The sequence below is a fragment of the Mangifera indica genome, chromosome 18 (assembly GCF_011075055.1).
Source record: "Mangifera indica cultivar Alphonso chromosome 18, CATAS_Mindica_2.1, whole genome shotgun sequence".
NCBI lineage: Eukaryota > Viridiplantae > Streptophyta > Magnoliopsida > Sapindales > Anacardiaceae > Mangifera > Mangifera indica.
Genome location: NC_058154.1, coordinates 12067036 through 12094769, shown reverse-complemented (window position 1 = coordinate 12094769; position 27734 = coordinate 12067036). Strand labels below are relative to the sequence as shown.

At 34.0% G+C, this 27734-nt stretch overlaps 2 protein-coding genes and 1 pseudogene across 6 annotated transcripts in view; all 3 read left to right on the top strand.

The window, feature by feature from the left end:
• The first annotated feature begins 14460 nt into the window (after nt 1-14460).
• Nucleotides 14461-27353, top strand: LOC123202169 (polyadenylate-binding protein RBP45C-like). Of its 3 annotated transcripts, XM_044617985.1 has the most exons (10): nt 14464-14766; nt 14889-14963; nt 15095-15176; nt 16339-16394; nt 16469-16599; nt 16688-16764; nt 16922-17034; nt 24637-24743; nt 25043-25171; nt 27280-27353. In XM_044617985.1, the coding sequence occupies exons 3-9, from the start codon at nt 15158-15160 to the stop codon at nt 25095-25097; spliced, it is 558 nt and encodes a 185-aa protein (XP_044473920.1). In that variant the 5' UTR covers nt 14464-14766; nt 14889-14963; nt 15095-15157; the 3' UTR covers nt 25098-25171; nt 27280-27353. The 3 variants fall into 3 exon arrangements, with proteins under 3 accessions (XP_044473921.1, XP_044473920.1, XP_044473922.1); XM_044617986.1 differs by lacking the exon at nt 14889-14963 and having other exon boundaries at nt 14461-14766; XM_044617987.1 differs by lacking the exons at nt 24637-24743; nt 25043-25171; nt 27280-27353 and adding exons at nt 20415-21409; nt 21582-21961.
• Nucleotides 24039-24102, top strand: LOC123202519 (annotated as a pseudogene).
• The window catches only part of LOC123202167, a 49821-nt gene continuing 49440 nt past the window's right edge, over nt 27354-27734 (top strand). For all 3 annotated transcript variants that reach the window (XM_044617971.1, XM_044617979.1, XM_044617972.1), the window contains exon 1: nt 27354-27494. In XM_044617971.1, the coding sequence (XP_044473906.1) occupies nt 27464-27494 (31 nt within the window). In that variant the 5' untranslated portion in view covers nt 27354-27463. The remainder of the gene's footprint in view (nt 27495-27734) is intronic.

Here is a 27734-nt window from a genome sequence, read left to right as displayed (position 1 = left end):
CAAATTTACACCAAATAAGTGATAGGTCAAGTCCTAGGTTAACTGACCTAACAATTTCAAACTAAGTGGTAGGCTGGCCGATTGGCTTACCACATGAAAAATTTTGTAAATTTTCGCAGTTTCGTTTTTATTTTTATATTTGAACACAAAAATATAGTTTCAACTTAATCTAATGTATTTTTTATATAAAGTAAACAATAGCATTTAGATCTATACTTTGATTAAAATAAGTTTGATGTATGGTTTTGATAAATTTTTTTACTTTCAAATAGTAGGCAGATGTATTTATCTTAGGTTCTTAAAGTTGTAGACAAGGGTAAAACATGTATTAAAATAAATTTTTGACTAAAATTGTATAATGTGAAAAAAAGTGGTTAAGATTGTATATACAAATTAAAAAAATGGTTAAAATAATTAATTTTCTGAGGGAAAATCTTGCACACATGGAAATACAAGTGTGAGTAGGATACACAATCGAAGCCATGATAAGGATGTAATATTAGCTCTAAGGTTGCAAAGGGAGGAGTTCATGGAGGCTTTAAGGGAAATTCATGAGCAGTTCTGAAAATCTATTTCCTTAGAAAGAACAAATTTGAGATTTATTGTATCAATGACCATTAATAACTGTATGAGAGAGGCCATCTACTATATAGTGTTTTTACTATTGGTGCTTCATTCTTCATGATTGATTATGCTCCTTTCATAGTTTGACAAACTTATCCTTTAGTCATCTTGTAGAAATTATTTGAGAGAAGAATGACTAATCTAGTTATTGTAGCTTAATGTTAAAAAGTGTAAAGATATTGTAGAAAAGATTTAAGCAAATGATGTTAGCTTTTAGGTAAGGAATGTGACTTCTAATGATTATTCAACTTCTAAAAAACAAATTATGTTTCCATCAATATCACATTTTGCCCAATGCTAGTTGATTAGTTTTAATAAATTTTTGCGATTATCTGTTCGCTTGTATCCTATTAAGTTAGGTAAAAGATCACACACAATTGGGTATATTAAGAGTTTAGGGTTTATTAAGGGTGAACTTCGATTTTTAATCTGAATTGTGTAATGATGCAAGTATTAAGTATGTTGAGAAGGAGGACAACAAGCCAAGATAAGGAATCATGTAAGACTTGTAAGTACAAATAAAAGTGCGAGAAGGACAAGTGTACGAAGCCAATGTAGGGATGCGACATTTGCTCTAAAGTTATGGAGAGAAGAGTCCATGGAGGCTTTCTGGTATTAAACAAAGATTGAAGAATAAGGAGAAGGGGGATATGAAGCTGAAATGAGGATAAAGACATTGAATGAACTCAAAAGTTACAAAAAGAAAATGCAATCTCTATAATAAAGTAAGGACATGAGCATCAAGTATATAAGGAGAAAAAGAATAGCAAGTTAAGATGAGGAGGCCATATTAGCTCTAAGTATAGAAAGTACAATCTTGCATGACTAGTAAGTAGAAATACCCAAGTGAGGACACATATGGGAAGCCAAGATAAGGATACGATATTAGCTCTAAGGTTGTACAGAAAAGAGTTTATTTAAGCTTTTAGGTCACGAAGTATGATACATCACTAGCATCAAACAATGATTCAGTAAAAGGATAAAGGGGATACTAAGCCGAAATGAGGATGAGGACATTGAATTAACTCAAAAGTTGCAAAAAAAAAAAAAAACCCATTGACATTTTATAATAATGTAAGCACACGAGCATCAAGTGCGAGGAGGCCATATTAATTTTAAGGATAGAAAGCGAAAAACTTGCACGACTAGTAAGTAGGAAATACAAAAGTGAGGACACACACAAGAAGCCAAAATAAAGATGTGATATTAGCTATAATGTTGTAGGGAGAATAGTTCATGGAGGCTTTTAGGACTCGATGTATGGAACCTTTATTGGTATCAAATAGAGGTTCAAGTACAAAGACAAAGGTGACACAAATCCAAACTACGGATAATGGTTATCAAAAGAAAAATAGCCTATTAAGATTTTAAAGTAATGTAAGGATGTGAATATCAAGTATAAGGAGAAAGAGGATAACCAAACAAGATGAGGAGGCCTTGATACTTTTAATGATGGAAAGGGAAAATCTTGCATGATTGCTAAGAAGAATACATGTGTGAGGAGGACGCGTTTATAAAGCAAAGATGAGGATGCCACATTAGCTCTAAGATTGTAGGGAGAAGACTTCATTTAGGCTTTTACGACTCGAAGTATGAGACCTTTAAGGATGTGAACATTAGGTACGTGTAGAAGGTTGATAACAAGCCAACTTTAAGGATGGAAATGGAAAATCTTACCAGACTCGTTAGTAGAAATACAAGTGTGAAGAGAACACACAGATACAAAGCCAAGATAAGGATGCAACATTAGCTCTAAGGTTGTGGAGAAAAGTGTGAGTGGAGGCTTTTAGGACTCGAATTATGAAACCTTCACTGATATCCAACAGAGATTCTGTTAGGGCTCGAGTATATGTGAAGAGAAAAAGGAGAGGCAGGAAAACAAAGCTGAAGTTACAAGCTGAAGGAGCTGAGGAACTAACAGACGGTAACCTCAATAACGACATTGGAGAGCCCACGGTGGGAGCTAAAGGCTGTAATTCCAAATTTGATGCTAGCAGTACTGATGACAACTTTGGTGGGCAGTCCACAGGACCTCTAAATGGCAGCATCCCAGTAGCAGTTAAAGCAGTAGACATGCAGCAAAAATATGGGGATGTGCTAGGAAAAGAAGGCGCTCTGGAGATGTTAGAAGCTGAGCTGGCACGCGAGGATTGGTGGAGTTACAGCAAGGAGCCAAATATTAAGAGCTTGGTGAGAGAGGAAAAGGGGGAGGAAAAAGAGAGAAAAGAATAGGGGGAGAGAACCAGCCTTTCGAATGCTGGAGTGAATTTGTTTTGGGGCCTGTTTACTTGTTTTCATTTAATCTTTTGTGTTGTTGCTTATTTGGTTTACCCCATTGCGTTGCATTATTGTAAGAGTGTTGGCTGGTATTTGATCTTCTTAGTTGACAGTGATTTGTAATATGATACAGTGGAAATGCAGTTCTTGTTGGATTACATGCAAAACTAATTCATTGCAATAGTGATAATCTTCTCTTACATGCCTCTGTTTTTCATTACACTGTTTCATTAAGAAAGCATTCGATAGAACTCGTAGTTCACTAGACCAACTTGCAAGAGACCAGACCTGCAGGATTTCTTCGGTGGGAGAAGCTCACTGAAACGCCCGGTACGTCTCTCAGGTACCTATCAGATTCACGTATGAGGACAATGACGACATGAATCCAAATTGAGGATAAGAACGTTAAATTAACTCTATGGCTATCAAAAGAAAACTAACCTATTAAGATTTTATAATAATATAAGGATGTGAATATCAAGTATAAGGAGGTGGATAAAGATGAGGAGGCCATGTGAGCTCTAATGATGGAAAGGAAAGTCTTGCACGATTAGTAAGAAGTATACAAGTGTGAGGACACGTATACGAAGCTAAGATGAGGATGCAACATTAGCTTTAAGGTTGTAGAAAGAAGAGTTCATTTAGGCTTTTAGGACTTGAAGTGTGAGACCTTTAAGGACGTGAACATCTGATATATAGAGAAGGTTGATGACAAGCCAACTTTAAGGATGGAAAGGGAAATTCTTATATGACTCGTTAGTGGAAATACAAGTGTAAGGAGAACACACGCATGCGTAGCCAAGATGATAATGCGACATTAGCTCTAAAGTTTTGGAGAAAAGAGTTTGTTGATGCTTTTAGGACTCAAAGTATGAAAACTTCACTAGTATTAAACAAAGATTAAGGTATGAGGACATGGGCAACATGAATCCAAACTGAGGATGAGGACGTCGAATTAATTAATTCGTTATTTATAATAATATAAGAACATGAATATCAAGTATAAGGAGGAGGATATGCGAGCTAAGATGAGACCATATGAGCTTTAATGATGGAAAGGGAAAGTCTAGCATGACTGGTAAGAAGAAAACAATTGTAAGGAGGGCACGCATACGATGCCAAGATGATGATGCGACATTATCTCTAAGGTTGTTGAAAAAAGAGTTCATTTAGGCTTTCGGGACTTGGAGTATGAGACTTTTACTAGTATCAAACAGAGATTAAGGTATACAAAAAAGGAGAGATATGAAGACAAAATATGGATGAAGACATTGAATTAACTTAAAGGTTGCAAATAGAAAATAGCCCAGTAAGAAAGTAGTAGGAGGATAACAAGTTGAGATGAGGCACCCTTTTTGCTCTAAGTATGGAAAGGGAAAAGTGAAATCAATTAGTTTAACTATTTTGTAAACATTTATAGAATTTTATTATAATTTTTTTCGTTTTACAGTTTTAGCCAAAAATCCAAGTTAATACCAATTTTACCTTTGCCTTTAATTTTAGGAATCCAAAGCAACTCTTTCAGCTATTCCAAGCATCTGCTTTTTGTTGCAAAATAGAAACAAAATAATAGAAATTTGGCATCAAACTTATTCTAATCTAAGAAAGTATTGATCTAAATGCGCTTATTTCATTAGATTTTTTGAAATCCTTAAACTGTGAAATATCTTTTACTTTGTGATATTCTTTCTTAATTTTTTGATTCTTGATCAATGGTATTTTTATTTTATATAGAAAATACATTAGATTAAGTCATATCTATATTTTTGTGTTCAAATCTCTGGAAAAAATGAAACTTAAAAAATTTGAAAAATTTTCATAAGGTCGACTAGGTATTTGAACACTTATTTGTGAAGTAGCCCGACCTACTTGGCCGCCCTACCAAATTTTCACTAAATAAGTGATAGGTCAGGTCCTAGGCTAACTGACCTAACAATTTCACACTAAATGGTAGCCGACCTACCACATGAAAATTTTCTAAATTTTCATAGTTTCGTTTTTTTGTAGATATTTAAACACAAAAACATTGATTCAACTTAATCTAATTTTTTTTTTATAAAATAAACAATGACATTTAGATCTGTACTTTGATTAAAATAAGTTTGATGCATGGGTTTGATAAATTTACTTACTTTTCAAAGAGTAGGCAAATGCATTAAGTATGTCGAGAAGGTGGACAATAAACCATGTATCAAGTGTTTAGGGTTTATTAAGGGAGAACTTCAATTTTTCATCTAAACTATGTAAGGACGAGAGTATTAAGTATGTCGAGAAGGTGGAGAATAAACCAAGATAAGGAATCGTGCAGGACTTGTAAGTTCGCGTACAAAGTGTGAGGAGGTTACACGTACGAAGCCAAGGTAAGGATTTGACATTTGCTCTAAAGTTGTGGAGAGAAGAGTTCATGAAGGCTTTCAGATATCAAATAGAGATTCAAGAACAAGGAGAAGGGGGTTACAAAGCCAAAATGAGGATGAGGGCTTTGAATGAACTCAAAAGTTGCAAAAAGAAAATGCATTGAGATTTTATAATAATGTACGAACACGGGCATCAAGTATGAGGAGATAGTGAGGAGACCATAGAGGAATACAAGATGAGGATGTGATTTTAGCTCTAAGGTTGTAAAGACAAGTTTATTTAGGCTTTTAGGTCACGAAGTATGAGACCATCACCAGTTTTAAACATAGATTTAAGTATAAGGACATTGAATAATCTTGAAGGTTGCATAAAGAAAACAACCCAGTGAAATTTTTTAATAATGTATGGACGTGAACATTAAGTATGAGGAGAAAGAGGATAACATGCCAAGATGAGGAGGCCACATTAGCTCTAAGGATAGAAAGCGAAAATCTTGCATAACTAGTAAGTAGAAATACAAAAGTGAGGACATAGATAAGAAGCCAAGATGCAGATGCGATATTAGCTCTAAGGTTGTAGAAAGAAGAGTTCATGGATACTTTTAAGACTTGAAGTTTGAAACTTTCACCGGTGTCAAACAGAGGTCAAGTATAAGGATAGAGGTGACACAAATCCAAACTATGGATGAGAACGTTGAATTAACTCAAAGGTTATCGAAAGAAAAATAGCCATTAAGATTTAATAATGTAAGGATGTGAATATCAAGTATATGGTAGAAGAGGATTGCAAGCCAAGTTAAGGAGGCCATGATAGTTTTAATGATGGAAAGGGAAAATCTTCCACGACTGGTAAAAAGAATACAAGTGTGGGGACATGAATACGAAATGGAGATGAGGAGGATGTGACATTAGCTCTAAGATTGTAGAGATTAAAAGTTTATTTAGGTTTTTAGGACTCGAAGTATGATAACTTTAAGGATGCACACATCAGGTATGTGGAGAAGGTTGATAACAAGCCAACTTTAAGGATAAAAAGGGAAAATCTTACATGAGTAGTAAGTAGAAATACAAGTGTGAGTAGAACACATGCATGAGGAGCCAAGTTGAGGATGCAACATTAGCTCTAAGGCTAGAGAAAAAAGTTCATGGAAGCATTTAGGACTCGATGTATGAAACCTTCATTGATATCTTACAAAGATTCAAGTATGAGGACAAGGGCGACACGAATCTAAACTAAGGATGAGGATGTTGAATTAACTCAATGGTTATAAAAAAGAAAACAACTTGTTAAGATTTTATAATAATATAGGGACGTGAATATCAAGTATAAGGGGAGGATAAACAAGCTAAGATGAGAAGGCCATATGAGCCTTAATGATGGAAAGGGAAAGTCTTGCACGATTGGTAAGAAGAACACTTATGAAGCCAAGATGGGGATGCGACATTAGCTCTAAGGTTGTAAAGGGAAGAGTTCATTTAGGCTTTTTGGACTCGAAGTATAAGGCCTTTAAGAACGTGAACATCAAGTATGTGGAGAAGTTTGATAACAAGCTAACTTTAAGGATGGAAAGGGAAAATCTTACATGACTCGTAAGTAGAAATACAATTGTGAGGAGAACACACATACGAAGCCAAGATGTGAATATGCCATTAGCTTTAAGGTTATGGAGAAAATATTTCATAGAGGCTTTTAGGACTTGAAGTATGGAACCTTCACTGGTATCAAACAGAAATTCATGTATGAGGACAAGGGCAACACAAAGCCAAACTAAGGATAGGGGCGTCGAATTAACAAAATGGTTATCGAAAGAAAAATTGCCTTTTAAGATTTTATAATAATACAAGGATGTGAATATGAAGTATAAGTAGGAGGACAAGCAAACTTAGATGAGGAGGTTATATGAGCTTTAATTATGGAAAGGGAAAGTTTTGCATGACTGATAGGAAGAATACAAGTGTGAGGCGGATACGCATACGAAGCCAAGATGAGGATGCGACATTTGCTCCAAGGTTGTAGAGAGTTCATTTAGGCTTTTAGGATTTGAAGTATAAGACCTTTAAGGACGCGAGCATCAAGTATGAGGAGGCCACATTTGCTCTAAGGATAGAAAGCAAAAATCTTGCACGACTAGAAAGTAGGAATTACAAAAGTGAAGAGACACATAGGAAGCCGAGATGAAGATGTGATATTAGCTCTAAGGTTGTAGAAAGAAGAGTTCATGGATGCTTTTAGGACTCAAAGTATGAAACCTTCACTTATATCAAACAGAGGTTCAACTATAAGGACTAAAGCGACACAAATCCAAACTAAGGATGAGCACGTTGAATTTAACTCACTGTAAGAAAAATAGCCGATTAAGCTTTTATAATAATGTAAGGATGATAATATCAACTATAAGAAGAAGTAGGACAACAAGCCAAGATGAGGATCCCATGATAGTTTTAATGATAAGAAGGGAAAATCTTGCTCGACTGGTAAGAAGAATACAAGTGTGAGGATAAGCATTCGAAGCAAAGATAAGGATGTGACATTAGCCCTTAGGTTGTGTTAAGAAGAGTTCATTTAGGCTTTTAGGCCTCGAAGTATGAAAACTTCCAAGATGCAAACATCAGGTATGCGAAGGCTGATAACAAGCCAAATTTAAGGATGGAAAGGGAAATTCTTAAATGACTTGTAAGTAGAAATACAAGTGTGAGAGGAACATACGCATACGAAGCCAGGATGCGATATTAGTTCTAAGGTTAGGGAGAAAAGAGTTTATGGAGGCTTTTCGGACTCAAATTATGAAACCTTCACTAGTATCAAACAGGGAATCAAATATGAGGACAACAACAACACGAATCCAAATTGAGGATGAAGATGTTGAATTAACTCAATGGCTATCAAAAGGAAAATAACCTATTAAAATTTTATAATATTATAAGGATGTGAATATCAAGTATAAGGAGGAGGATAAGCAAGCCAAGATGAAGATGTCATATGAACTCTAATGATGGAAAGGGAAAGTCTTGCACGACTAGTAAGAAGTATACAAGTGTGAGGAGGACACGTATACGAAGCCATGATGTGGATTTGACATTAGCTTTAGGGTTGTAGAGGGAAGAGTGCATTTGGGCTTTTAAGACTTAAAGTATGAGACCTTTAAGGACGTGTACATCAGGTATGTGGAGAAGGTTCATGACAAGCCAAGTTTAGGGATGGAAAGGGAAAATCTTATCTGACTCATAAGTAGAAATACATGTGTGAGGAGAATTCTTGCACACAAAGCCAAAATGAGGATGCGGCATTAGCTTTAAGGTTGTGGAGAAAAGAGTTCATAGAGGCTTTTAGAACTCAAAGTGTGAAACCTTCACTGGTATCAGACATAGATTCAAGAATGAGGACAAGGGCGATACGAATCCAAACTTAGGAGTAGGAGGTTGAACTAACTCAATGGTTATCAAAAGAAAAACAAGCTATTAAAATTTTATAACAATATAAGGACGTGAATATCAAGTATAAGGAGGAGGATAAGCAAGCCGAGATGAGGAGGCCATATGAGCTCTAATGATGGAAAGGGAAAGTCTTGAACAATTGGTAAAAAGAATACAAGTGTGAGGGGGACATGCATATGAAGCTAAAATGATGATGTGACATTTGCTCTAAGGTTGCAGAGAGAAGAGTTTATTTGAGCTTTTAGGACTCTTTAAGTATGAGACCTTTAAGGACGCAAACATAATGTATGTGGAGAAGGTTGATGACAATCCAACTTTAAGGATAGAAATGGAAAATCTTACACGACTCGTAAGCACAGATATATAGCGAAGATGAGGACACTTTTAAGACTAGAAATATGAAACTTTCACTGGTAACAAACAGAGATACAAGTATGAGGACAAGGGCAACATGAATCCAAACTGAGGATGAGGATGAGGATGAGGATGTTGAATAAACTCAATGGTTATCAAATGAAAAATAGTCTATTAAGATTTTGTAATAATATAAGGACGTGAATATCAAATATAAAGAGGATAAGCAAGCCAAGATAAGGAGACCATATGAGCTCAATTGACAGAAAGGGAAAGTCTTATATGATTGGTAAGAAGAATACAAGTGTGAGAAGGACATGCATACAAAGCCAAGATGAGGATGTGACATTAGCTCTAAGGTTGTAGAGAGAAGAGTTCAATTAGACTTTCAGGACTCGAAGTATAAGACCTTCATTGGTATAAAACAGAGATTAAGGAATAAGGATACAAGGGGATACAAAGCCAAAATATGGATGAAGATGTTGATTTAACTCAAAGTTTGTGAATAGAAAATAGCCCAGTAAGGAAGTAGTAACAGGATAATATGTCGAGATGAGGTGCTTTTTTTGCTCTAGGTATGGAAAGTGAAAAGTGAAATCAATTAGTTTAACTATTTTTTAAACATTTATAGAATTTTACAATAATTTTTTTCATTATACAATTTTAGCCAAAAATCCAAGTTAATACTAGTATTACCTTTGTCTTCAATTTTAGGAACCTAAAGCAACTTTTTCTGCTATTCCAAGCACATATCCATTTATTGTTTCAAAATAAAAACAAAATAATAGAAATCTTGCATTAAAATTATTCTAATTTAAGAAAGTATAAATCTAAATGCTCTTATTTCATTAGAAATTTTGAAATCCATAGACGGTTAAATATCCTACACTTTGATATTCTTTCTTAATTTTTTTATTGTTGACCAATGGTATTTTATTTAATATAAAAATACATTAGATTAGGTTCCATCTATAATTTTGTGTTTAAATCTCTGGAAAAAACGAAACTTAAAAAATCTGAAAAATTTTCATAAGGTTGACCAGGTAGCTCGGCTGGTTTTGGATGCAACTTGGCCTACCACTCCTAAGTTGGCCGCCCTACCAAATATACACCAAATTAGTGAAAGGTTAGGTCCTAGGTTAACTAACCTAAAAATTTCACACTAAGTGGTACATTGGTCGGTTAGCCTACCACATGAAAATTTTCTAAATTTTCACAATTTCTTTTTTAGATATTTGAACACAAAACATAGATTCAACTTAATCTAATGTATTTTTTTATATAAAATAAACAATAGCATTTAGATCTATACTTTGACTAAAATAAGTTTGTTGCATGGATTTGATGAATTTACTTACTTTTCAAAGAGTAGCCAAATGCATTTGCCTTAGGTTCTTAAAGTTGAAGAGAAGGGTAAAACATGTATTAAAAGTTTAGGGTTTATTAAGGGGGAAATTCAATTTTTTATCTGAATTATGTAAGGACGCAAGTATTAAGTATGTCAAGAAGGTGGACAACAAGCTAATAAAAGTGCGAGGAGGACACACGTATGAAGCCAAGGTAACAATGTGACATTTGCTCCAAAGTTGTGGAGAGAAAAGTTCATGGAGGCATTTAGGTATCAAATAGAGATTCAAGAATATGGAGAAGGGGGATTCGAAGCCAAAGTGAGGATGAGGACATTAAATGAACTCAAAAGTTGAAAAAAGAAAATGCAGTGAGATTTTATAATACTGTAAGGACTTGAACATCAAGTATGAGGAGAAAGAGAATAGCAAGTTAAGATGAGGAGGCCATATTAGCTCTAAGGATAGAAAACACAATCTTGTATGATTGGTAAGTAGAAATACAATAGTGAGGACATGTATAAGAAGCCAATCTGACAATGTGATATTAACTCTAAAGTAGTAGAGAGAAGAGTTTATTTAGGCGTTTAGGTCACAAAGTATGAGACCATCACTAGTATCAAATAGAGATTCAAGTATAAGGATAAAGGGATACGAAGCCAAAATGAGGATGAGGACATTGAATAAACTCGAGGGTTGTAAAAAGAAAGTAACCCACTAAAATTTTTTAATAATGTAAGGATGCGAGCATCAAGTATAAAGAGAAAAAGGATAGCACGCCAAGATGTGGAGACCACATTAGCTCTATGGATACAAAGTGAAAATCTTGCACAACTAATAAATAAAAATACAAAGTCAGGACACATAGGAAACCAAGATGCGAATGCAGTATTAGCTCTATAGTTATAGAGAGGAGTTCATGGAGACTTTTAAGGCTTGAAGTATGAAACCTTCACTGGTATCAAACAGAGAGGTTCAAGTATAAGGACAAAGATAACACGAATCCAAATTAAGGATGAGGATGTTGAATTAATTCAAGGGTTATTGAAAGAAAAATAGCCAATTAAGATTTTATAACAATGTAAGGATGTCAATATCAAGTATAAGGAGGAGGTTAGCAAGCCATGATAGTTTTAATGATGGAAAGGGAAAATCACAACTAGTAAAAAGAATACAAGTGTGAGGACACGAATATGAAGCAAAGATGAGGATGCGACATTAGCTCTAAGCTTGCGTTGAGAAGAATTTATTTTGGCTTTTAGGCCTTGAAGTATGAAACCTTTAAGGATGTGATCATCAAGTATGTGGAGAAGGTAAATAACAAGCCAACTTTATGGATGGAAAGGGAAAATCATACACGACTCGTAAGTTAAAATACAAGTGGGAGGAGAACACACGCATACAGAGCCAAGATACAGATGCAATATTAGGTCTAAGGTTTTGGAGAAAAGAGTTTATGAAGGCTTTTTGGACTTGAAGTATGAAACCTTCACTGGTATTAAACAAAAATTCAAGTATAAGGACAAGGGCGACATGAATCCAAACTAAGGATGGGAACATCGAATTAACTAAATGGTTATCGAAAGAAAAACAATCTATTAAGATTTTATAATAATATAAAGACGTGAATATCAAGTATATGGAGGAGGATAAGCAAGCCAAGATGAAGAGGCCATATGAGCTCTAATGATGGAAAGGGGAAGTCTTGCGTGACTGGTAAGAATAATATAAGGATGTGACATTAGCTCTAAGGTTGTAGAGAGAAGAGTTTATTTAGGCTTTTAGTACTTGAAGTATGACATCTTTAAGGACGCGAGCAGGTATGTGGAGAAGGTTTATGACAAACCAACTTTAAGGTTGGAAAGGGAAAATCTTACATGACTCGTAAGTAGAAATACAAGTGTGAGGATAACATACGCATACGGAGCCAAGATGAGGATGCGATATTAGCTCTCAGGTTGTGGAGAAAAGGATTTAATTGAGACTTTTAGGACTCAAAGTATAAAACCTTTACTGGTATCAAACAGAGATTAAGGTATGAGGTCAAGGAAGACACAAATCCAAACTGGGGATGAGGATGTCGAATTAACTCAATGGTTATCAAAAAAAAAAAAAATAGTCTATTAAGATTTTATAATAATATAAGGATGTGAATATCAAGTATAAGGAGAAGGATAAGCAAGCCAAGATGAGGAGGCCATACGAGCACAAATGATGGGAGGGGAAAGTCTTGCACAACTGGTAAGAATAATACAAGTGTGAGGAGGACATGCATACAAAGCCAGTATGAGGATGCAAGATTAACTCTAAGCTTGTAGAGAGAAGAGTTCATTTTGGCTTTCAGAACTCGGAGTATGAGACCTTCATTGGTATCTAACAGAGATTCAAGTATAAGGATAAGAAGGGATATGAAGCCAAAATATGGATGAGGACATTTAATTAATTCCAAGGTTGGAAACAAAAAATAGCCGAATAAGATTTTATAATAATGTAAGAATATGATCATCGAGTATGAGTAGTAGATGGATAGCAAGTTGAGATGAGGTGCCTTTTCTGCTCTAACTATAGAAAGGGAAAAGTGAAATCAATTAGTTTAACGATTTTTTAAACATTTTTAGAATTTTAACATAATTTTTTTCATTATACTTTTTAGACAAAAATCCAATTAAATACCAGTTTTACCCTTGTCTTAAACTTTAAGAACCCAAAACAACTCTTTCAACTATTCCAGGCAAATATTCACTTATTGTTTCAAATTAAATGCAAAATAATAGAAATCTTGTATTAAACTTATTTAAATAAAAGAAAATGTAGATTTAAATGCTCCTATTTCATTAGAAATTTTGAAATCCTTAGACGGTGAAATATCCTTGACTTTGTGATATTTATTCTTCATTTTTTTTTAATTTTTGATCAATGGTTTTTTAATTTTACACAAAAAATATATTAGAGTAAGTTGTATCTATATTTTATATTCAAACTTATGGAAAAAACGAAACTGAAAAAATCTGAAAATTTTTCATAAGGTAGGCCGGGTAGGTCGGTGGGTTTGGGATGCAACCCAACGTACCACTTATTTCAAATGAGTGGCAGGTCCTAAGTTGGTCGCCCTACTAAATTTACATCAAATAAGTGATGGGTCAGGTCCTAGGTTTATTGACCTAATGATTTCACACTAAATGGTAGGTTTAATAGTCGGCCTACCGCATGAAAATTTTCTAAATTTTCACAGTTTCATTTTTTCAGATATTTGAACACAAAAACATAGATTCAACTTAATCTGATGTATTTTTTTTATATAAAATAAACAATAGCCTTTAAGGGTCGTTTAGTTCCAATCATTAAAGATTATCTTGGTAATCTGTCTTTTATTATCTATATTATTTTATTTGGTTTGTTAGTAATAAAAGATTATATTAATATTCCATTACTATTAGTGATGTGACATGTAATATAGGTGATAATCCGATTACTATATTTATTTTAGGTATTAAAAGATTGTTATAGTTATATTATTATTTATTAATTTTTTTAGACAAAAATAAATTTATTTTTAATTAATATAATAAATAATATAAAAAATATTTAAAAATAATTATCTCAAAGGGCATTTAAGTAAAATAATTTATATTTATTCTTTTATTATCTCTAACTAAACACAATAATTATTTATACCTTACTATTTTTACCAAATTTCATCAAATATATTAATCATTTATACTTAGTAATTTTTTAAGTAATCTATCTTTAAGGTAATTTTTATATTTTGATAATAAAACATTACTCAAACCAAACGCTCCCTTAGATTTATACTTGGATTAAAATAAGTTTGATGCATCGTTTTGATAAATTTACTTAACTTTTCTAAGAGTAGCTGATGTGTTTGCCTTGGGTTCTTAAAGTTGAAAACAAAGGTAAAACATGTATTAAAACACATTTTTGGCTAAAATTGTATAAAGAAAAAAGTAGTGGCTAAGATTTTATATACAATAAAATAAATGGTTAAAATAATTAATTTCCTAAGGGAAAATCCTGCACAAGTAGAAATATAAATGTGAGGACACGCAATCGGAGCCAAGATAAGGATGTGACATTAGTTCTAATGTTGCAAAGAGAGGATTTCATGGAGGCTTTCAGGGAAGTTCATGAGCAGTCCTGAAAATCAATTTTTGTTGGGGATTTGGCTGCTGATGTCACTGACTACATGTCTATGAAGCGTGCTAAGGTTGTCATTGGTAGGTTGACTGGACTTACCAAGGGCTATGGTTTTGTGAGGTTTGGTGATGAAAATGAGCCGCTGTGTTTCATGACTGAAATGAATAGAGTGCTCTGTTCAACTAGGTCCATGCGGATTGGGCCAACTGCTACCAAAGGTATGTGTTGCAGTTGATATTATCAATGATGATATGCTATAGTTGCTGCAAGAAATCTGTTTGACTTTTGCTATGATTTGCTTATCTGTTTGCTCTACCATCTTGTACATATGAATTTGTAGGTTCAATGTTTGCTGGTTGTGTAAACTTTTTCAAGGTGAACTTGTTGAACAGTGTTCTAGATTCACGTTCTTTCAGTTAAGTCCTTGAAGATGTGCTGAATTTACCAAGTGATTTACTTCCAATAATTGCCTCTGTAAACTTGGGCTCATTTAATTCAATTGAAACATGCAAAAACTTATATAAAACTCATGTTTTCTTAAAGCAGGACACCAAGAGGCTCCATTATGGGCGGCCTGGAACTGATTTTGGATGAAATGATTCCACTTTAATGCGTGGCCTCATTTTAGGTAAATTATTTTGTTTACGTCATAAGCTTCTTCAATTTCTCATGGCATTTTGTGCTACATTTGTAGTTACTTTTTCCAGTTCCTCTTATCAATTATGTTCCTTTTCCAAAGTCAATATTTTTCTTTTTCTTAATTTTTTTTATTTATACCGAAGAACTGTTGTTTATTTCTTGCGGATCAATTTCCTCTACTGTTACATTTTCTTTTCATTTTTAGTCCATTTGTAAAATATGCTTTATGTTATGGAAAGAACCTGAGTTTATTTTTGGGCTTTGATAGTTGACATGAAACTAGCTGGAAGACTCATGGAGCAGCCGTGGATAGTTCTGCTTGCATGTTAATTTATGTTGCTATATATTCTGTCATAGAAAGTTTTTGTATCATTTCCGGTTTAATTGTGCTTCCTGTTTATTCTTTTATTCTCCTTTGCTACTTTGGTCGCTTCTGAGAGCATTTCCAGCCCCTGCGAACTATGCGGGCTGCATATTTATTTCCTTAGCTTATATATGGTTGTTTGTTTTATATCTACAAATTTAGGTTGATCTGAGGTTCAGTTAAAGTATTAAATCACTGTTCATCTGAATCTTGTGTTGCTGTAAGTTATTTCAGTTTTTTATTTGATTTTATTATTTTAAAGCCTTGTGCTTGTCGAAGCAGCTAAATTCTAGTTGTTTAATATGCCTCTACCACGTTCTTTTGATCTTATTTCTTTTTGAAATTGTTTTACTTTGTTTATAGACCTTATGATGTACAACTTGTGTAACACATTATATAAATTGTATGTGGAAGCCTTGATCCTAATTATTGAAGTGCATAGTGTGTAATAATCCCCTCACTTTTGTAAATTGTTTGGATTGTTTACCCATGCTTTTTCATTCTCCTTACTTACGTTATTTTCTATTTGTAATTGACTTTTGCTACGTCAATCAGGTTTTGTTTTTATGCTTTTTATAAAAACATTACGGCGTTGTCAATTTGGTTGTTGGTGTGGGAATGTAATTGTCCTCAAGTTTTCTCGACTAAATACCATTTAAAAATTTCCATGTTTGATTGTTTTCAATGTGACAGACCAGTTTTATGCCTAGGTGTGTAGGCCTGTGGGACAGAAATCTGTATGAACTTTGATCTTTTTATTGTCCTGACATGTATTTGTCATTTGCAGCTACCTATCAGAATAATCAAGGAAACAAGTGCGAGAATGATCCAAATAATACGACAGTGTGTAGTTGTCTTCATGTTGATACTAATTTTTTGTTGATACTCAGACTGACTTGTCAACTTCTTGAATTCAGATATTTGTTGGTGGCTTGGATCCTAGTGTTTCAGATGACATTTTGAAATCAGTTTTTGGTCAATATGGTGAGTTACTTCATGTGAAAATTCCAGCTGGAAAACGTTGTGGTTTTGTACAGTTTGCTAACAGGTAAATAGTGAACCATTTGTAATTTTGATTTATTTCCCTTTTTCGATATTGTCATCTTGATTTTGGTGTTTCATATGATATTTTTAAGAGCTTGTGAGGAGCAAGCCTTGTCAATGTTGAATGGAACCCAATTAGGAGGGCAATACATTCGACTTTCATGTGGAGGTAGTCCTTCTAACAAACAGGTTTCATATCTATAATCATGCCTTTTATCACTTGTTTCTTTAGTGCATGTTGTTCCCCTATGTTTGAAAATTAGTAGTGCTAATTGATACATTAACTTAGGATCAGCCTGACCAAGCTCAATATGGATATGCACAAGGATATGAGGCATATGGATATGCGCCTCCACCCCAAGACCTGAACATGTATTGTGGGGGTTATCCTGGATATGGAAATTACCAGCAGCCAGGGGCATACCAACAACCACAGCAGGTGAGTTTTGCCTGGCATCGCTAAGATTGCCTATTCATTGTTGAATAGTTTAGTACATTTCTGGGGAAATATTATTTTGATTTACTTATTATGCTTGTGCATTGTGTAGTGATCAGTCTATGTTGAGATGTTAGTGTTGGTATGATCACTTGAACTTTAGGGTTCGGATGGTTTTTTAATGTTGCTGTGTTTGGAGTTAAGAGTATGATTTTCTTCTCTTTTTAATTTTATATTTTTGTTTGTAAGATTGGTTGTGTGTTGAAGCACTATAGGTTGGGGTTTTAACACGAGCATAGAGGCTTTCATTTGATAAGTTGGTATAACTGCTGCTTTACTCTTTGATGTTATTTGTGTACAATTTGCTATTTTAATTATCTTATGTGATGTGCTTTTAACTTTTTATATTGTGCTCTATCATTCGGTCTTGTGTTTACATTTGTTTTCCCAATCTTGTTGATAACATGTTTGGTGTGTCAAATTTACCTTCAAAATTCAGTCAAGCAATTTCTTATGGAAAATTGGTTGGTGATGATGTGATAAATTAGGAATCTGTTAAGTCTCCAATGATGGTGAGACTCAACTCCAACTCATTGTCAATGTCCTAATCATTGATATGCGTAAATGAACCAGAAACACATTACCAATTGCCATATACATAACAGACTTGTTTATAGTTGGGTTTAATGTTGGATTGCTGAGATTTACAAATAAAAAGATATAGATATTGTTACATGTCGCTCGTTTGAGTCCAAGAGTATTTATTCCTTGATTTTTCTTTACAAAGACCCACTATTTATAAAATTGCAATTGTCTGAACTGTTACAGAGTAATGATTGAAAATAAAAAGCTAGATCAATTGGGTGCCTTATTGAATCCACGGTTGTGTCATCATGCAATTAGATGTTATTTTATTATTAATTTAAAATCATTCAATCACATGATGAAATATGTATATATGCATATATTTGTATACCAAAAGTATGTATATATAATTTTATTATTGGTTTAATCACACGACTAGTAACCATGGGGTTGGATTTGGGTTTTTCCTTTTGCGTCTGCCAGCGTGTCCCTCCCAAGCGTTTGCCTTAGCAGACAAGTCAAGGTCCTAGTTCATATCATCCCTTTACCTATAAAAAATCTATTTGTCCTCAAGATGATATAAGAGATAAGGCTTGTTCAAGGCCTCAAATTGCTCCTAAATGGGGTCTTCTGGCATGACATTAGTCCATTGCATAAGCACTAGCTGCTCTAACATGTTTACTAGATTGCCTGAGGAATGAGTAGCAACATACATTCCACACTCAAACGGTGGAAGCTAGCAGGTGGTAACCGATCATGGATACAGTTGAGCTCTACGATAGTCTGTCAATACAGTTGTAGACACATCGGTATTAAGTCGTCAAGCTGAAGCTGCAACTTATGACAGGACCTGTCATCATTGAGCTTTATTTGTTGTTGAGCAAGCTGACAATGTTTTTTCAACATCCTAAGGAGTTTATCACATAACATTAATGCCTGGTCCACTACTTCAATAGGAGAGGAACCTGAAATATATCTTGGCAATGAGGAAGTTTTCCGAAGATGACCTGATATGGGTTGCTAGACCTCCAAAAATGAGTTGCCTTTGAAAACCTGTCAAACTGGCAATGCACACACTAAGTCATTGTCAGATGCTCCCACACGTGGTCCGGAGGAGTTATGGCATGCAAGAAACCTGTGACACACGGGTAGACTGCTTTGTCTGCTGACATACCAAGCAAGTCACAATATAGGCAAAAGCGTCCTTCCTCATTTGTGGCTAATAAAAGTTCTCCCGAAGACACAACATTGTGCATAACTAGCCAACATGCCTGCCTAACGAGGAAGCATGAAATTCAATCATCGATAGTTGACACAAAGGGGAAGAGAAACTGGGTGAAGAAAACAGTTTTTGTGAAAAAAGAAAAATTCCATCCTGAGCAGTCACATCATGTTTTTTGGGAACAGGATTTTCACAATATATAACTTATGAGTGCATTGAGTTAAATAACTTGAGTGCCAGTGCTTCTTACTCTTCCAAAGTAATAGAATCAGCTTTGGAGTTTTTGCTGGTTTTGTTTCCTCTCTCACCATCTTTTCTTCGACCTTTTCTTCTTCCAACCCGGACATATATCTTCATAATCAACAACATGCATCAACAGTAGTTTAAATTATTGAAATAACCTCATCAAATAATAATCATGAAAAACAGAAACAATACTCCCAAGTGTTCACAATCATCGAACCCAATAAAACATCCATAATGTTTGTGTGCAAAATCCGAATCTAGCAAATAATCAATCAACGTAAAAATAAAATCCATCAAACAATAAACTATGAGTTTGCCCATCTCATATCACTCCATCACTGATCGACTGTCTCGTCGCTTTCACATCTACGTATCTCACTCGCAAAACTAAAAGAAATGGGTGAGTTACAAACACTTAGTAAGTAAGATTTATCTATCAAACAATATTCATTTATATTATCTTATTTCAATTTTCTATCAAACACCCTAGGAATACTGTCTTACTTCCTCTAGGGTGATCTCTACTGAATTCTGACTAACCTGGAATATTAGTATGTACACACTGTATATTGTATCTACGGTGAAAGTGAAATGAATTCTCAAATCTCTTATATCATCATTCTCTACCAAACAGACTTGCCTGAGGTATAAATTCAACACTTTGACCATGTGATTCATCTCCAAGGTTATCTAACCTGGAATATTAGTGTGTACACATTGCATATTGTATCTAAGGTGAAAGTGAAATGAATTCTCAAATCTCTCATATCATCATTTTCTACCAAACGGACTCGACTAAGGTAGAAATTCGACACCCTGACCATATGATTCATCTCTAAGGTTATCTATGTCCTAATCGGTCTACTATGATTGCCAATTGACAGATTAGTGGTTTTGGCACACAAGTTGGTTAAAAATGACACTAATATATAAATGTATAAGCATCTCTCACTTCCAACTTAGGGATGAATCCAATAAAAGTAAAGGATACAAAATTTAGCCTAAACGAATTTTAGTGTAAATTTAGATTCATATGGTAGGCTGTAGGTTACAAAAAAATAAGATATAAAGTTTTGTATAATAAGGGTTGAAGTGCATATGAACAAAAAAATGAGTATATAATTATGAAAAGATAAAGTAACATCTAATTATATGATAACAATTATCTGAGTACTCTCAAACTTAAAATTAGGTGTAGATAATATTACTCATAAGATAATAAAGTTAAATATAGTGAAGGCTGAAGTGCATATGAAATAATAGAAAAAAAAAAAAACTTACTGGGAGCTTTGAAGTAGTACCAAATAAACTCATATGAATCAAATTCCAGAGGGGTAAATCTGAAAGTCGTATTGCTCCACATCCTCAAAATCCTTCAGTCTTTGCTTTAGCTCCAACAGTGGCCACCATAATTCCAATTTGTTGAAAGTCTTAATGTGCCATAGATCTTCAGGAAGCTTTCTCAAGTAAGCACAAGGATTGATAACTAAACATTCGAGGTTTGGCATGGCTCCTGTTTCCATTGTCCACTTTTCTAGCCACAGCATTGATTTCAGATGCAAAACCTTGAGCTTTAAGAAACCACCGGAGGTGGAAGCCAACTTTCTACCAATATAAGAATTGTGATTCTGCTTGAGGATTATAAGATGTTGTAGTTTCTCCAGTGTTGGCATGGGATCATCCTTCAGTTCAGTATTTGGCATGCTCAGTTGCGTCAGTTGTGGAGGAAACTGATACTCACTCAGCTTAATTGCTGAGATCATTGAGTTCTCACTTTTATTCACCAGCATCAATGATTCAAGATTGAGTGGTTTACAGAGGCTTTCGGACAGCGTAGATTGATATGAACTCAAGTTTCCATGTATTCGAAGACTTGGAAGATTAGGCAGTCTGCTCAGTACACCTTGAGTACAACTACTGGGGTGTAAGGTTGATATGAAATTGAGATTTTCCAGAGAGTTACAATATTTCCCGGGATGTGCAGGCAATTTGATGAGCTTAAAATTCAGACGCCTCAGTTTGTGCATCTTCCAAATATCATCTGTTGTATCGTCTGTGGAGCCATTTGGCATGTCCAGAGTGTACAGGTTGAGAAGATTGTTGCATAATTCTGAAAGAACTCTGGTGAGGGAAGGAATATTCAACTTTAAGTACCTCAGAAGAAACGAAGTTTCTATTCCAGTGGGATATTGTTGGAGAACCAGAGCTCCCAAATCTAATAGCCTGAGTTTGAAGTTTTCAGAAACGTGATTATCTGGGCCAGATTGTTGCTTTTCGAGCCAAGGCAGAACAGTGAAGAGAGATATGGGGCAGAGTACTTTGAAGGTACATATATGCTGGCATCAAAATGAATAGAGAGCTGTTTAAATCTTTTTGAGTGGCGGCTCATCTTCAATTTTAAGTTGAACATGGATAAACTGCACCTTCTCAACCATGATGCTAAATAGAATATCCCGGGTATAACCATTAATGTTGTATGTTTTAATTCTACCTCCAGATGTTCTCTTTTCTACTTGAACAAAGCCCGTGGCTATCAGCTCTTTCAAGTACTCCTCAGCTGTTATGATGGATGAAACCTTCAGCAATCCAAAGCTGATACAAGTGCCATGTGAATATGTGAAAGCCTTCAGGAAAGACAGCAAAATAAAGAAAACAGGGTTTCAAGTTCAAAGGTAGATTCGGGAAAGAGTAATTATACATGTGATATTTTTTTTGTTTAACAATTTGTGAAGTGAAATGGACATGTATAATTGATATTTTCTGCATTAGAATAGGTTGTAATTCTTGTAGTGATATGCTAAAATTTATCATCTCAACAGGGCAAGGAATCATTGATATTGAATACCAACAGGGGATACTCATATTTTTGGAATGTTATATTATGTTGTATGTGTATGATTGAAGTCTTAAGTTAATGCATGCTCTATAGGCATGGTTAATGACGCTTTTCTTCAGAGGCAGTACTTCTCGAGGGAATGTTACAATTCTTAACCAAATGAACCAAAGTGCAATGCTATGTGATATTTTCCTCATTCAACACAATAACAAATGATATTCTTAATATGACATTTCATGTTCTTTCATGGTCATAATTTCAGTTTTAATCCTTACTAATAGCATTTTAACTAATAATTTTATCCATAATTTGGCTTTCACATATTTCTTAATCAACATGCAATCTCTAGCATCAAAAATCTGTTACACGTTCATCAAAGCATGAGAAAACATTAAACCCTTATTTACCTCTATTCTGACCATAAAGTTCGATGCCAGAAACTTCTTCTTGGTCATCGAAAATCCTCTTCCGATGGCCCAAAATCTTGTATGCTAAACAGTTAAAGTTTAAATATGGGATGAGAATAAAATATGATCAGAATCCATTGAGAGGGAAATCTTGAAGCATATATCCTAAACAAATCCTATAACCTTGAAGGGTTTATTCAAAATATTGTTAGATGTTAAAAATTTCTATGGCTGATACCTTAACGCCACCTATAAAAAATAACGTGGCATCATGTGTGAAATAACATAACACATGTTATGTTGCATATAAATTTATGCATGCCGAGTAAAATCTCAAGCAACCTTCTACAACTTATATAATAAAATTACACTGTGCCCTCCAAATCTCAGACAAGTTTAAAAGGATAATTGTTATATTTTATATATTTTCCGGAAAATGTGAACAACACTTTTGAATGTCAACAACTAGGAAAGAACAAAATATCCAAATCGAAACTAGCACTCGTCAAGTACACAAATTTTTATTCTAGTTCCTATCCAAAAACATTTTACTCCATGAAGGAATTTCATAACCCATAATAAGTTTCGTTTGATTCAACTTTCACTAAGATATAGGAAGTTATTAATTGAAAATAGCCTTGTTATAACCTAGAGATAAGACAACAAATGCATAAGAAAATTTTGCCGTTACATAGTCAGTCTATCAATTCAGTCACGTGAAATCAAAGTTTTCTTCTGATAGTCGCTTTATTTCAAGTTGATGGGCGTCCCAATTATAGCCAACATTAAAATCATTGGTTGTTATTAGTACTCTACTTCTGTTGTAATCATTAGGAAGGCCTGGATGAGTTGGGGTGGAGTTGAGACGGGCTATTGGTGGAAGAGAAACTGTCGGGAGGGAGAGACGGCTGGCGATGGTGCTAGAAAAAGTGAACGGATTTGAAAACTACACCCTAGGGGGGAAAATATAATCTTTTCAAACTTGGCTTAGAAAATAAAATGTTAGTTTTTAAACTTTTAAGAGGGAAAATGAGATTAAATTTTTAGGGGTTAGGGTTTCATTAAATTTAACCGGTCATAGCTGGGTAAATAGTATTTTCAAAGTTAATAGGGAAAACTTTGAGATTTCGGCATACTCTGGGTGGAAAATAGTCCTTCGGCCCACGTTAAGACTGTCCCGTTAGTTTTAATATTAAATGATTAAATGATTTTAACACGCTCATCCTTTCCATACAGACAAAGCCCGCCCAATATGCATAACGATTGATATGCGGTGGGCCCAACTGGGGATGCTGAGTTTGGGAATATCTTTGATTTGGATTTTTTTTAATTTTCATTCTTCGGTTTTTCAAATATCATGTGGTGGGCTTGATATATATAAGAAGTGAAAATATGCCCGTTCTAAGATTTTTTAGAAAAAAAATGGCCGTTGGTTAGGGTTTCCATGTGTTTAAATCAGACCAATCATACTGAATATCCTTCGCCTGCCTGCCCCTTTGAATCCGTTTCTTTCTTTCTCAGTATCTCTTTCTTTGATCTTTTTAATTTCAAAACTATACTTGCAGATCAGTTTCTTCTCTTGCTTCACTTTGGATCTGCAAAGGCGCTTCCTCTCCTTCCCACATCGACTTCTTCTAAATTAAGAATCTTGAAGCTGCGTAAGGTGAGTTCATTAGGGTTTCTGAATTTCATCACCAATGTTGCAAATTGGTTGCCATGATGATTTCTAAATGTATTGTTTAATGAAAGTTGATCCTGAGCGGTTACCCGAGCAACTGAAAAGATTCCTTTCGGGTTTTGTTGGAATCTCTTAATGATTTGTTTGTTTGCTTCTTCCTATTAAGTTTAGTCAGAGACGCCTTTCTATCTCTAGACTATTTTCTTCCACTTCGTCTGTTAATAAAATTTTCTTTTTGTCCTTTTTATGAAGTTCTTGAGTGAGGCGGTTGCATGCTCTTCTGATTTATAGACTCCTATGCAATTAAGTCGTTAATTCTGTTGAATAATGATTAAGAATGCAAACTGGTCTATCAAATCTAGGATATTATAATTGGGATTATAATTTTTGCTTTTATCTTATTGATGAATTTCTTGGACAATGAAATGTGTGTGTAAAAAGCATGTTAACCGAAGAACTTTAATGTACAACATTGTTGTGGTGCAGTTGGTATTTATGATTTGAAAAAACATGTTTTAAAGACTGCTACCTAGTTCAAATAATTTTTTTATTTTAAATTATTTATTATTATAATTTGTTAATGGCAAATGAATGACTTGTTTATATTGGTGATTTATTAAATACTTTGCAGGTTGACTCTAGAGATGCACATATTCAGTTCTTTTATATGGAAGTGGTGCATTGGTTGCTGTGTGGTTGGCATCAGCAATTGTCAATGCTGTGGATTCTATTCCTTTGGTATGTATGCATACCCATTCTATTCCAATAGCTGACAGGGTTGGGTGACATTACACCGCTGTACCTAGCAAGCCCTTCCAATACTATCTTAGTTCTTGAAAAAATTTTAGCCATGTCTAATAAATACTTGTGTGGCTGAATATATATAACGTGAAGTATTTAACAAATGTTTAAAATGGTTCCTTAAATTTATTTTTCCAGGTTAGATGTATTTGAGGAGAAAATCTCCCTTTCCTTCTGTTCTCCCTTAAAACTTCCTTTTTGGTATATTTCCTATGTTTTTGGTAATATTTTTTCAGGTGGTCTGTTGTTGCTGATGGAACTAGCGTGTCTATTAAGAGGTGTATTGGATGACACTTTAGAAACCGTCTGAAGAAGACGAGGTGATATACAGTTTGGAACATAAGATGTTGAATCAAGGGGTGCAGGTTAAAATTTAAGTATCTTAATTATGCATTTAGCATATGCACTTTGTTTAATTAATTTTTATGCTTTTTTATTATTATTACTTCTTTGATTTATTTCTAGTATTTCAGTGGTTCTTGATGCTATACATTCAAAATTACATATAACTCTGCAATCTGCCCATGTTATGCAGAAAGAGGATTATCTCTATTCTTATTATTTTTTGTTGTTGTGAATGATGTTGCTATACTATTTCATTACTATTTTTAGAGTGTGAGAAGCTCGAAAAGATTTCTAATTGAAGTAGAAAATTGATGTGGTTATTAGTTTAAGGGGTTCACACTTTTGAGAGGAAAGGGAGCTCGATACATCCTTACTTTCCACATTTATAGGCTATATAAATGAACTCTTTACTCACGAATTATGGTACCTCTATATCAATTCTGTATAGATCAACTGAATAGATCCATACCCACCTTTGGTTTAGGTTGACCAATGACAAACATTTTTAGTTGGAACAAAATGTACCATTCCTTGAAGACGATAGGAACCTCTAAAATTTTCTTGTATACTATCTTGTTGCCTTTACAAACCCCTCTAAGGCCTTATGTTCTTAATAGCTTTAGAATATTGTTTCATTTTTGTTTTAATTTGAAGATGATAGGAACCTCTAAAACAAAACAAATATCCTATTTTGAAATAATCTTGGCAACAAGAGAAGTTGGACTGCTTTAAACTCAGAGACTATTTTCTTCTTTCTTTTTACAATTCTATCTCCCTTTTATACATACTTTTCTTACTTAACACACATGTTTTAGAACTCCTCGATCCAATTTCAGTCATACCATACATGTTCCATAGCTTCCCAATACCATTTATTTCACTTAAATATTACTCTTCATCAATTATAATTATAGATAAATTTTATTCTAATTAAATAATATTAAGATAATATTCTAATAATATTATCCTAATAATGTTATCCTAATAATGTCTATAATCCTAATAAATATTATCCTAATTAAATTATATTCTATCCTAACATAATCATAATTATTATATTAATTAATTATTATTATTATCATCTAATCTTAATATTATACCACTCTTTGAAAACCACTTGTTCTCATCTATTTTGGTGAAATATATGGGAATGGAAAGTTATGAAACATGTATGGTACATACATATGGGCAGTATATATAGAAAAGAGCTAAGATTGTGCACGGAAATAAGAAAAATAGTTTGAGTTTAGGACAGTCTTTGGCTAATTGTAAGGCTTACCTTGGGAGGAGCCGATCCTAGTGTTGTTTCATATAAAGTGTTTGTTATGTTTTATTTTGGAGTTCAAGCTAAACAATTGATGTCGTTGGTTCTATTTTGTCGATTCCCCTATTTTGGAGTTCGATAATATTTGGTGCTCTTGGTTTTTAGGTGGATGATCGGTAGTTGGGTGGTTTAAGATAAGGTTGGTTGGGCTGGTTTGTGAGAAATGACTTGAATTATTTAGGCTAAAGGCATGTAGGTTTGGGCTTGTATTATTGGGTGTTCTATGGCCAGTAATTTTGTTTTTCTCAACTGATTCTTCTTCTCCAGTAATTCTTTTTCAATATTACTATTCATCAATTAATCAAACGTGAACTGATCATTTTAGTTCTGAGCTAAACTTGAATTGGTTGTTCTAGATTTGAGCCAAACTATGTCTACAAAGGAGTTATTAATCCTTATAGCTGAAACTTTTGTGGACTAATGAGTAGTAAATTACTAGGGCTGGTTAACATTAGATGAGAGTAGCTGGTTTATATATTTGTTGCAATTATTTGTGCTATAAATCCTTTGGTTGGTTAATTTACGCCCAAGGTTTTGAGAAAGCCTAGGTATATGGAATGCCATTTGTGATATTAGTTGTTATGGTATGATTTATCTTTCATTTTGATGGTGATTTATGTTATTGATTACTATCTTTCTATGTTGAATTGCAAATTAGTGCTGATTTATGTTAAGCTTTTTAGATTATGTTCTCCAAGAAGTACTTTTCTCTTTACTCACATCGGAGTTCTAATAGTCAGCCTGACTTTTATAAGGAAATCATTGTTTGTTGATTCTGATTACATCTTTTCTTATTCATGTCAGCCTGCAGTTTTGTGTGCAACCAAAATTTTACTATTTTTTGGGTTGATTTATAATGATTTGGAGAGAATATACAGGGGAAAATCATCACAAAGTAGGAATTGGGGTATGCAGCTTTATCTTTTTGACAAGCAACCATGGAAAATGAAGGATAATATCTACTCCTTTAGAGTATGCAACTTTTGTTATGGTGGTCAGAGAATGCAATCTTGGCATGGGTAATTTTTTAAAAGCGTCATGTATTAGTATTCGTTTTTCAGTCTTGACTATTATTGCATTGTGTATTTGTTTTTTTAAACCTCTTATAACATTCTTTAGTTCAGGTTTAAGTTTTAAGCTGTTTTAAGTTTGTTTTGGGCTTGCTTTACTCTTTAGTGAAAAGAGACATGACTACTAATCAGCATTTACAATCTGTACTCTCTTCCACATTTAGTGTATAAATGAATGATTTTAATCTT

Excerpts from the sequence above, each read along its gene's own strand:
- LOC123202169 (XM_044617986.1), top strand. Across the intron at positions 16,765-16,921 it reads CATTCGACTTTCATGTGGAG|GATATGAGGCATATGGATAT; the intron begins GTAGTCCTTCTA and ends GATATGCACAAG. Across the intron at positions 24,744-25,042 it reads CTGTGGATTCTATTCCTTTG|GTGGTCTGTTGTTGCTGATG; the intron begins GTATGTATGCAT and ends ATATTTTTTCAG.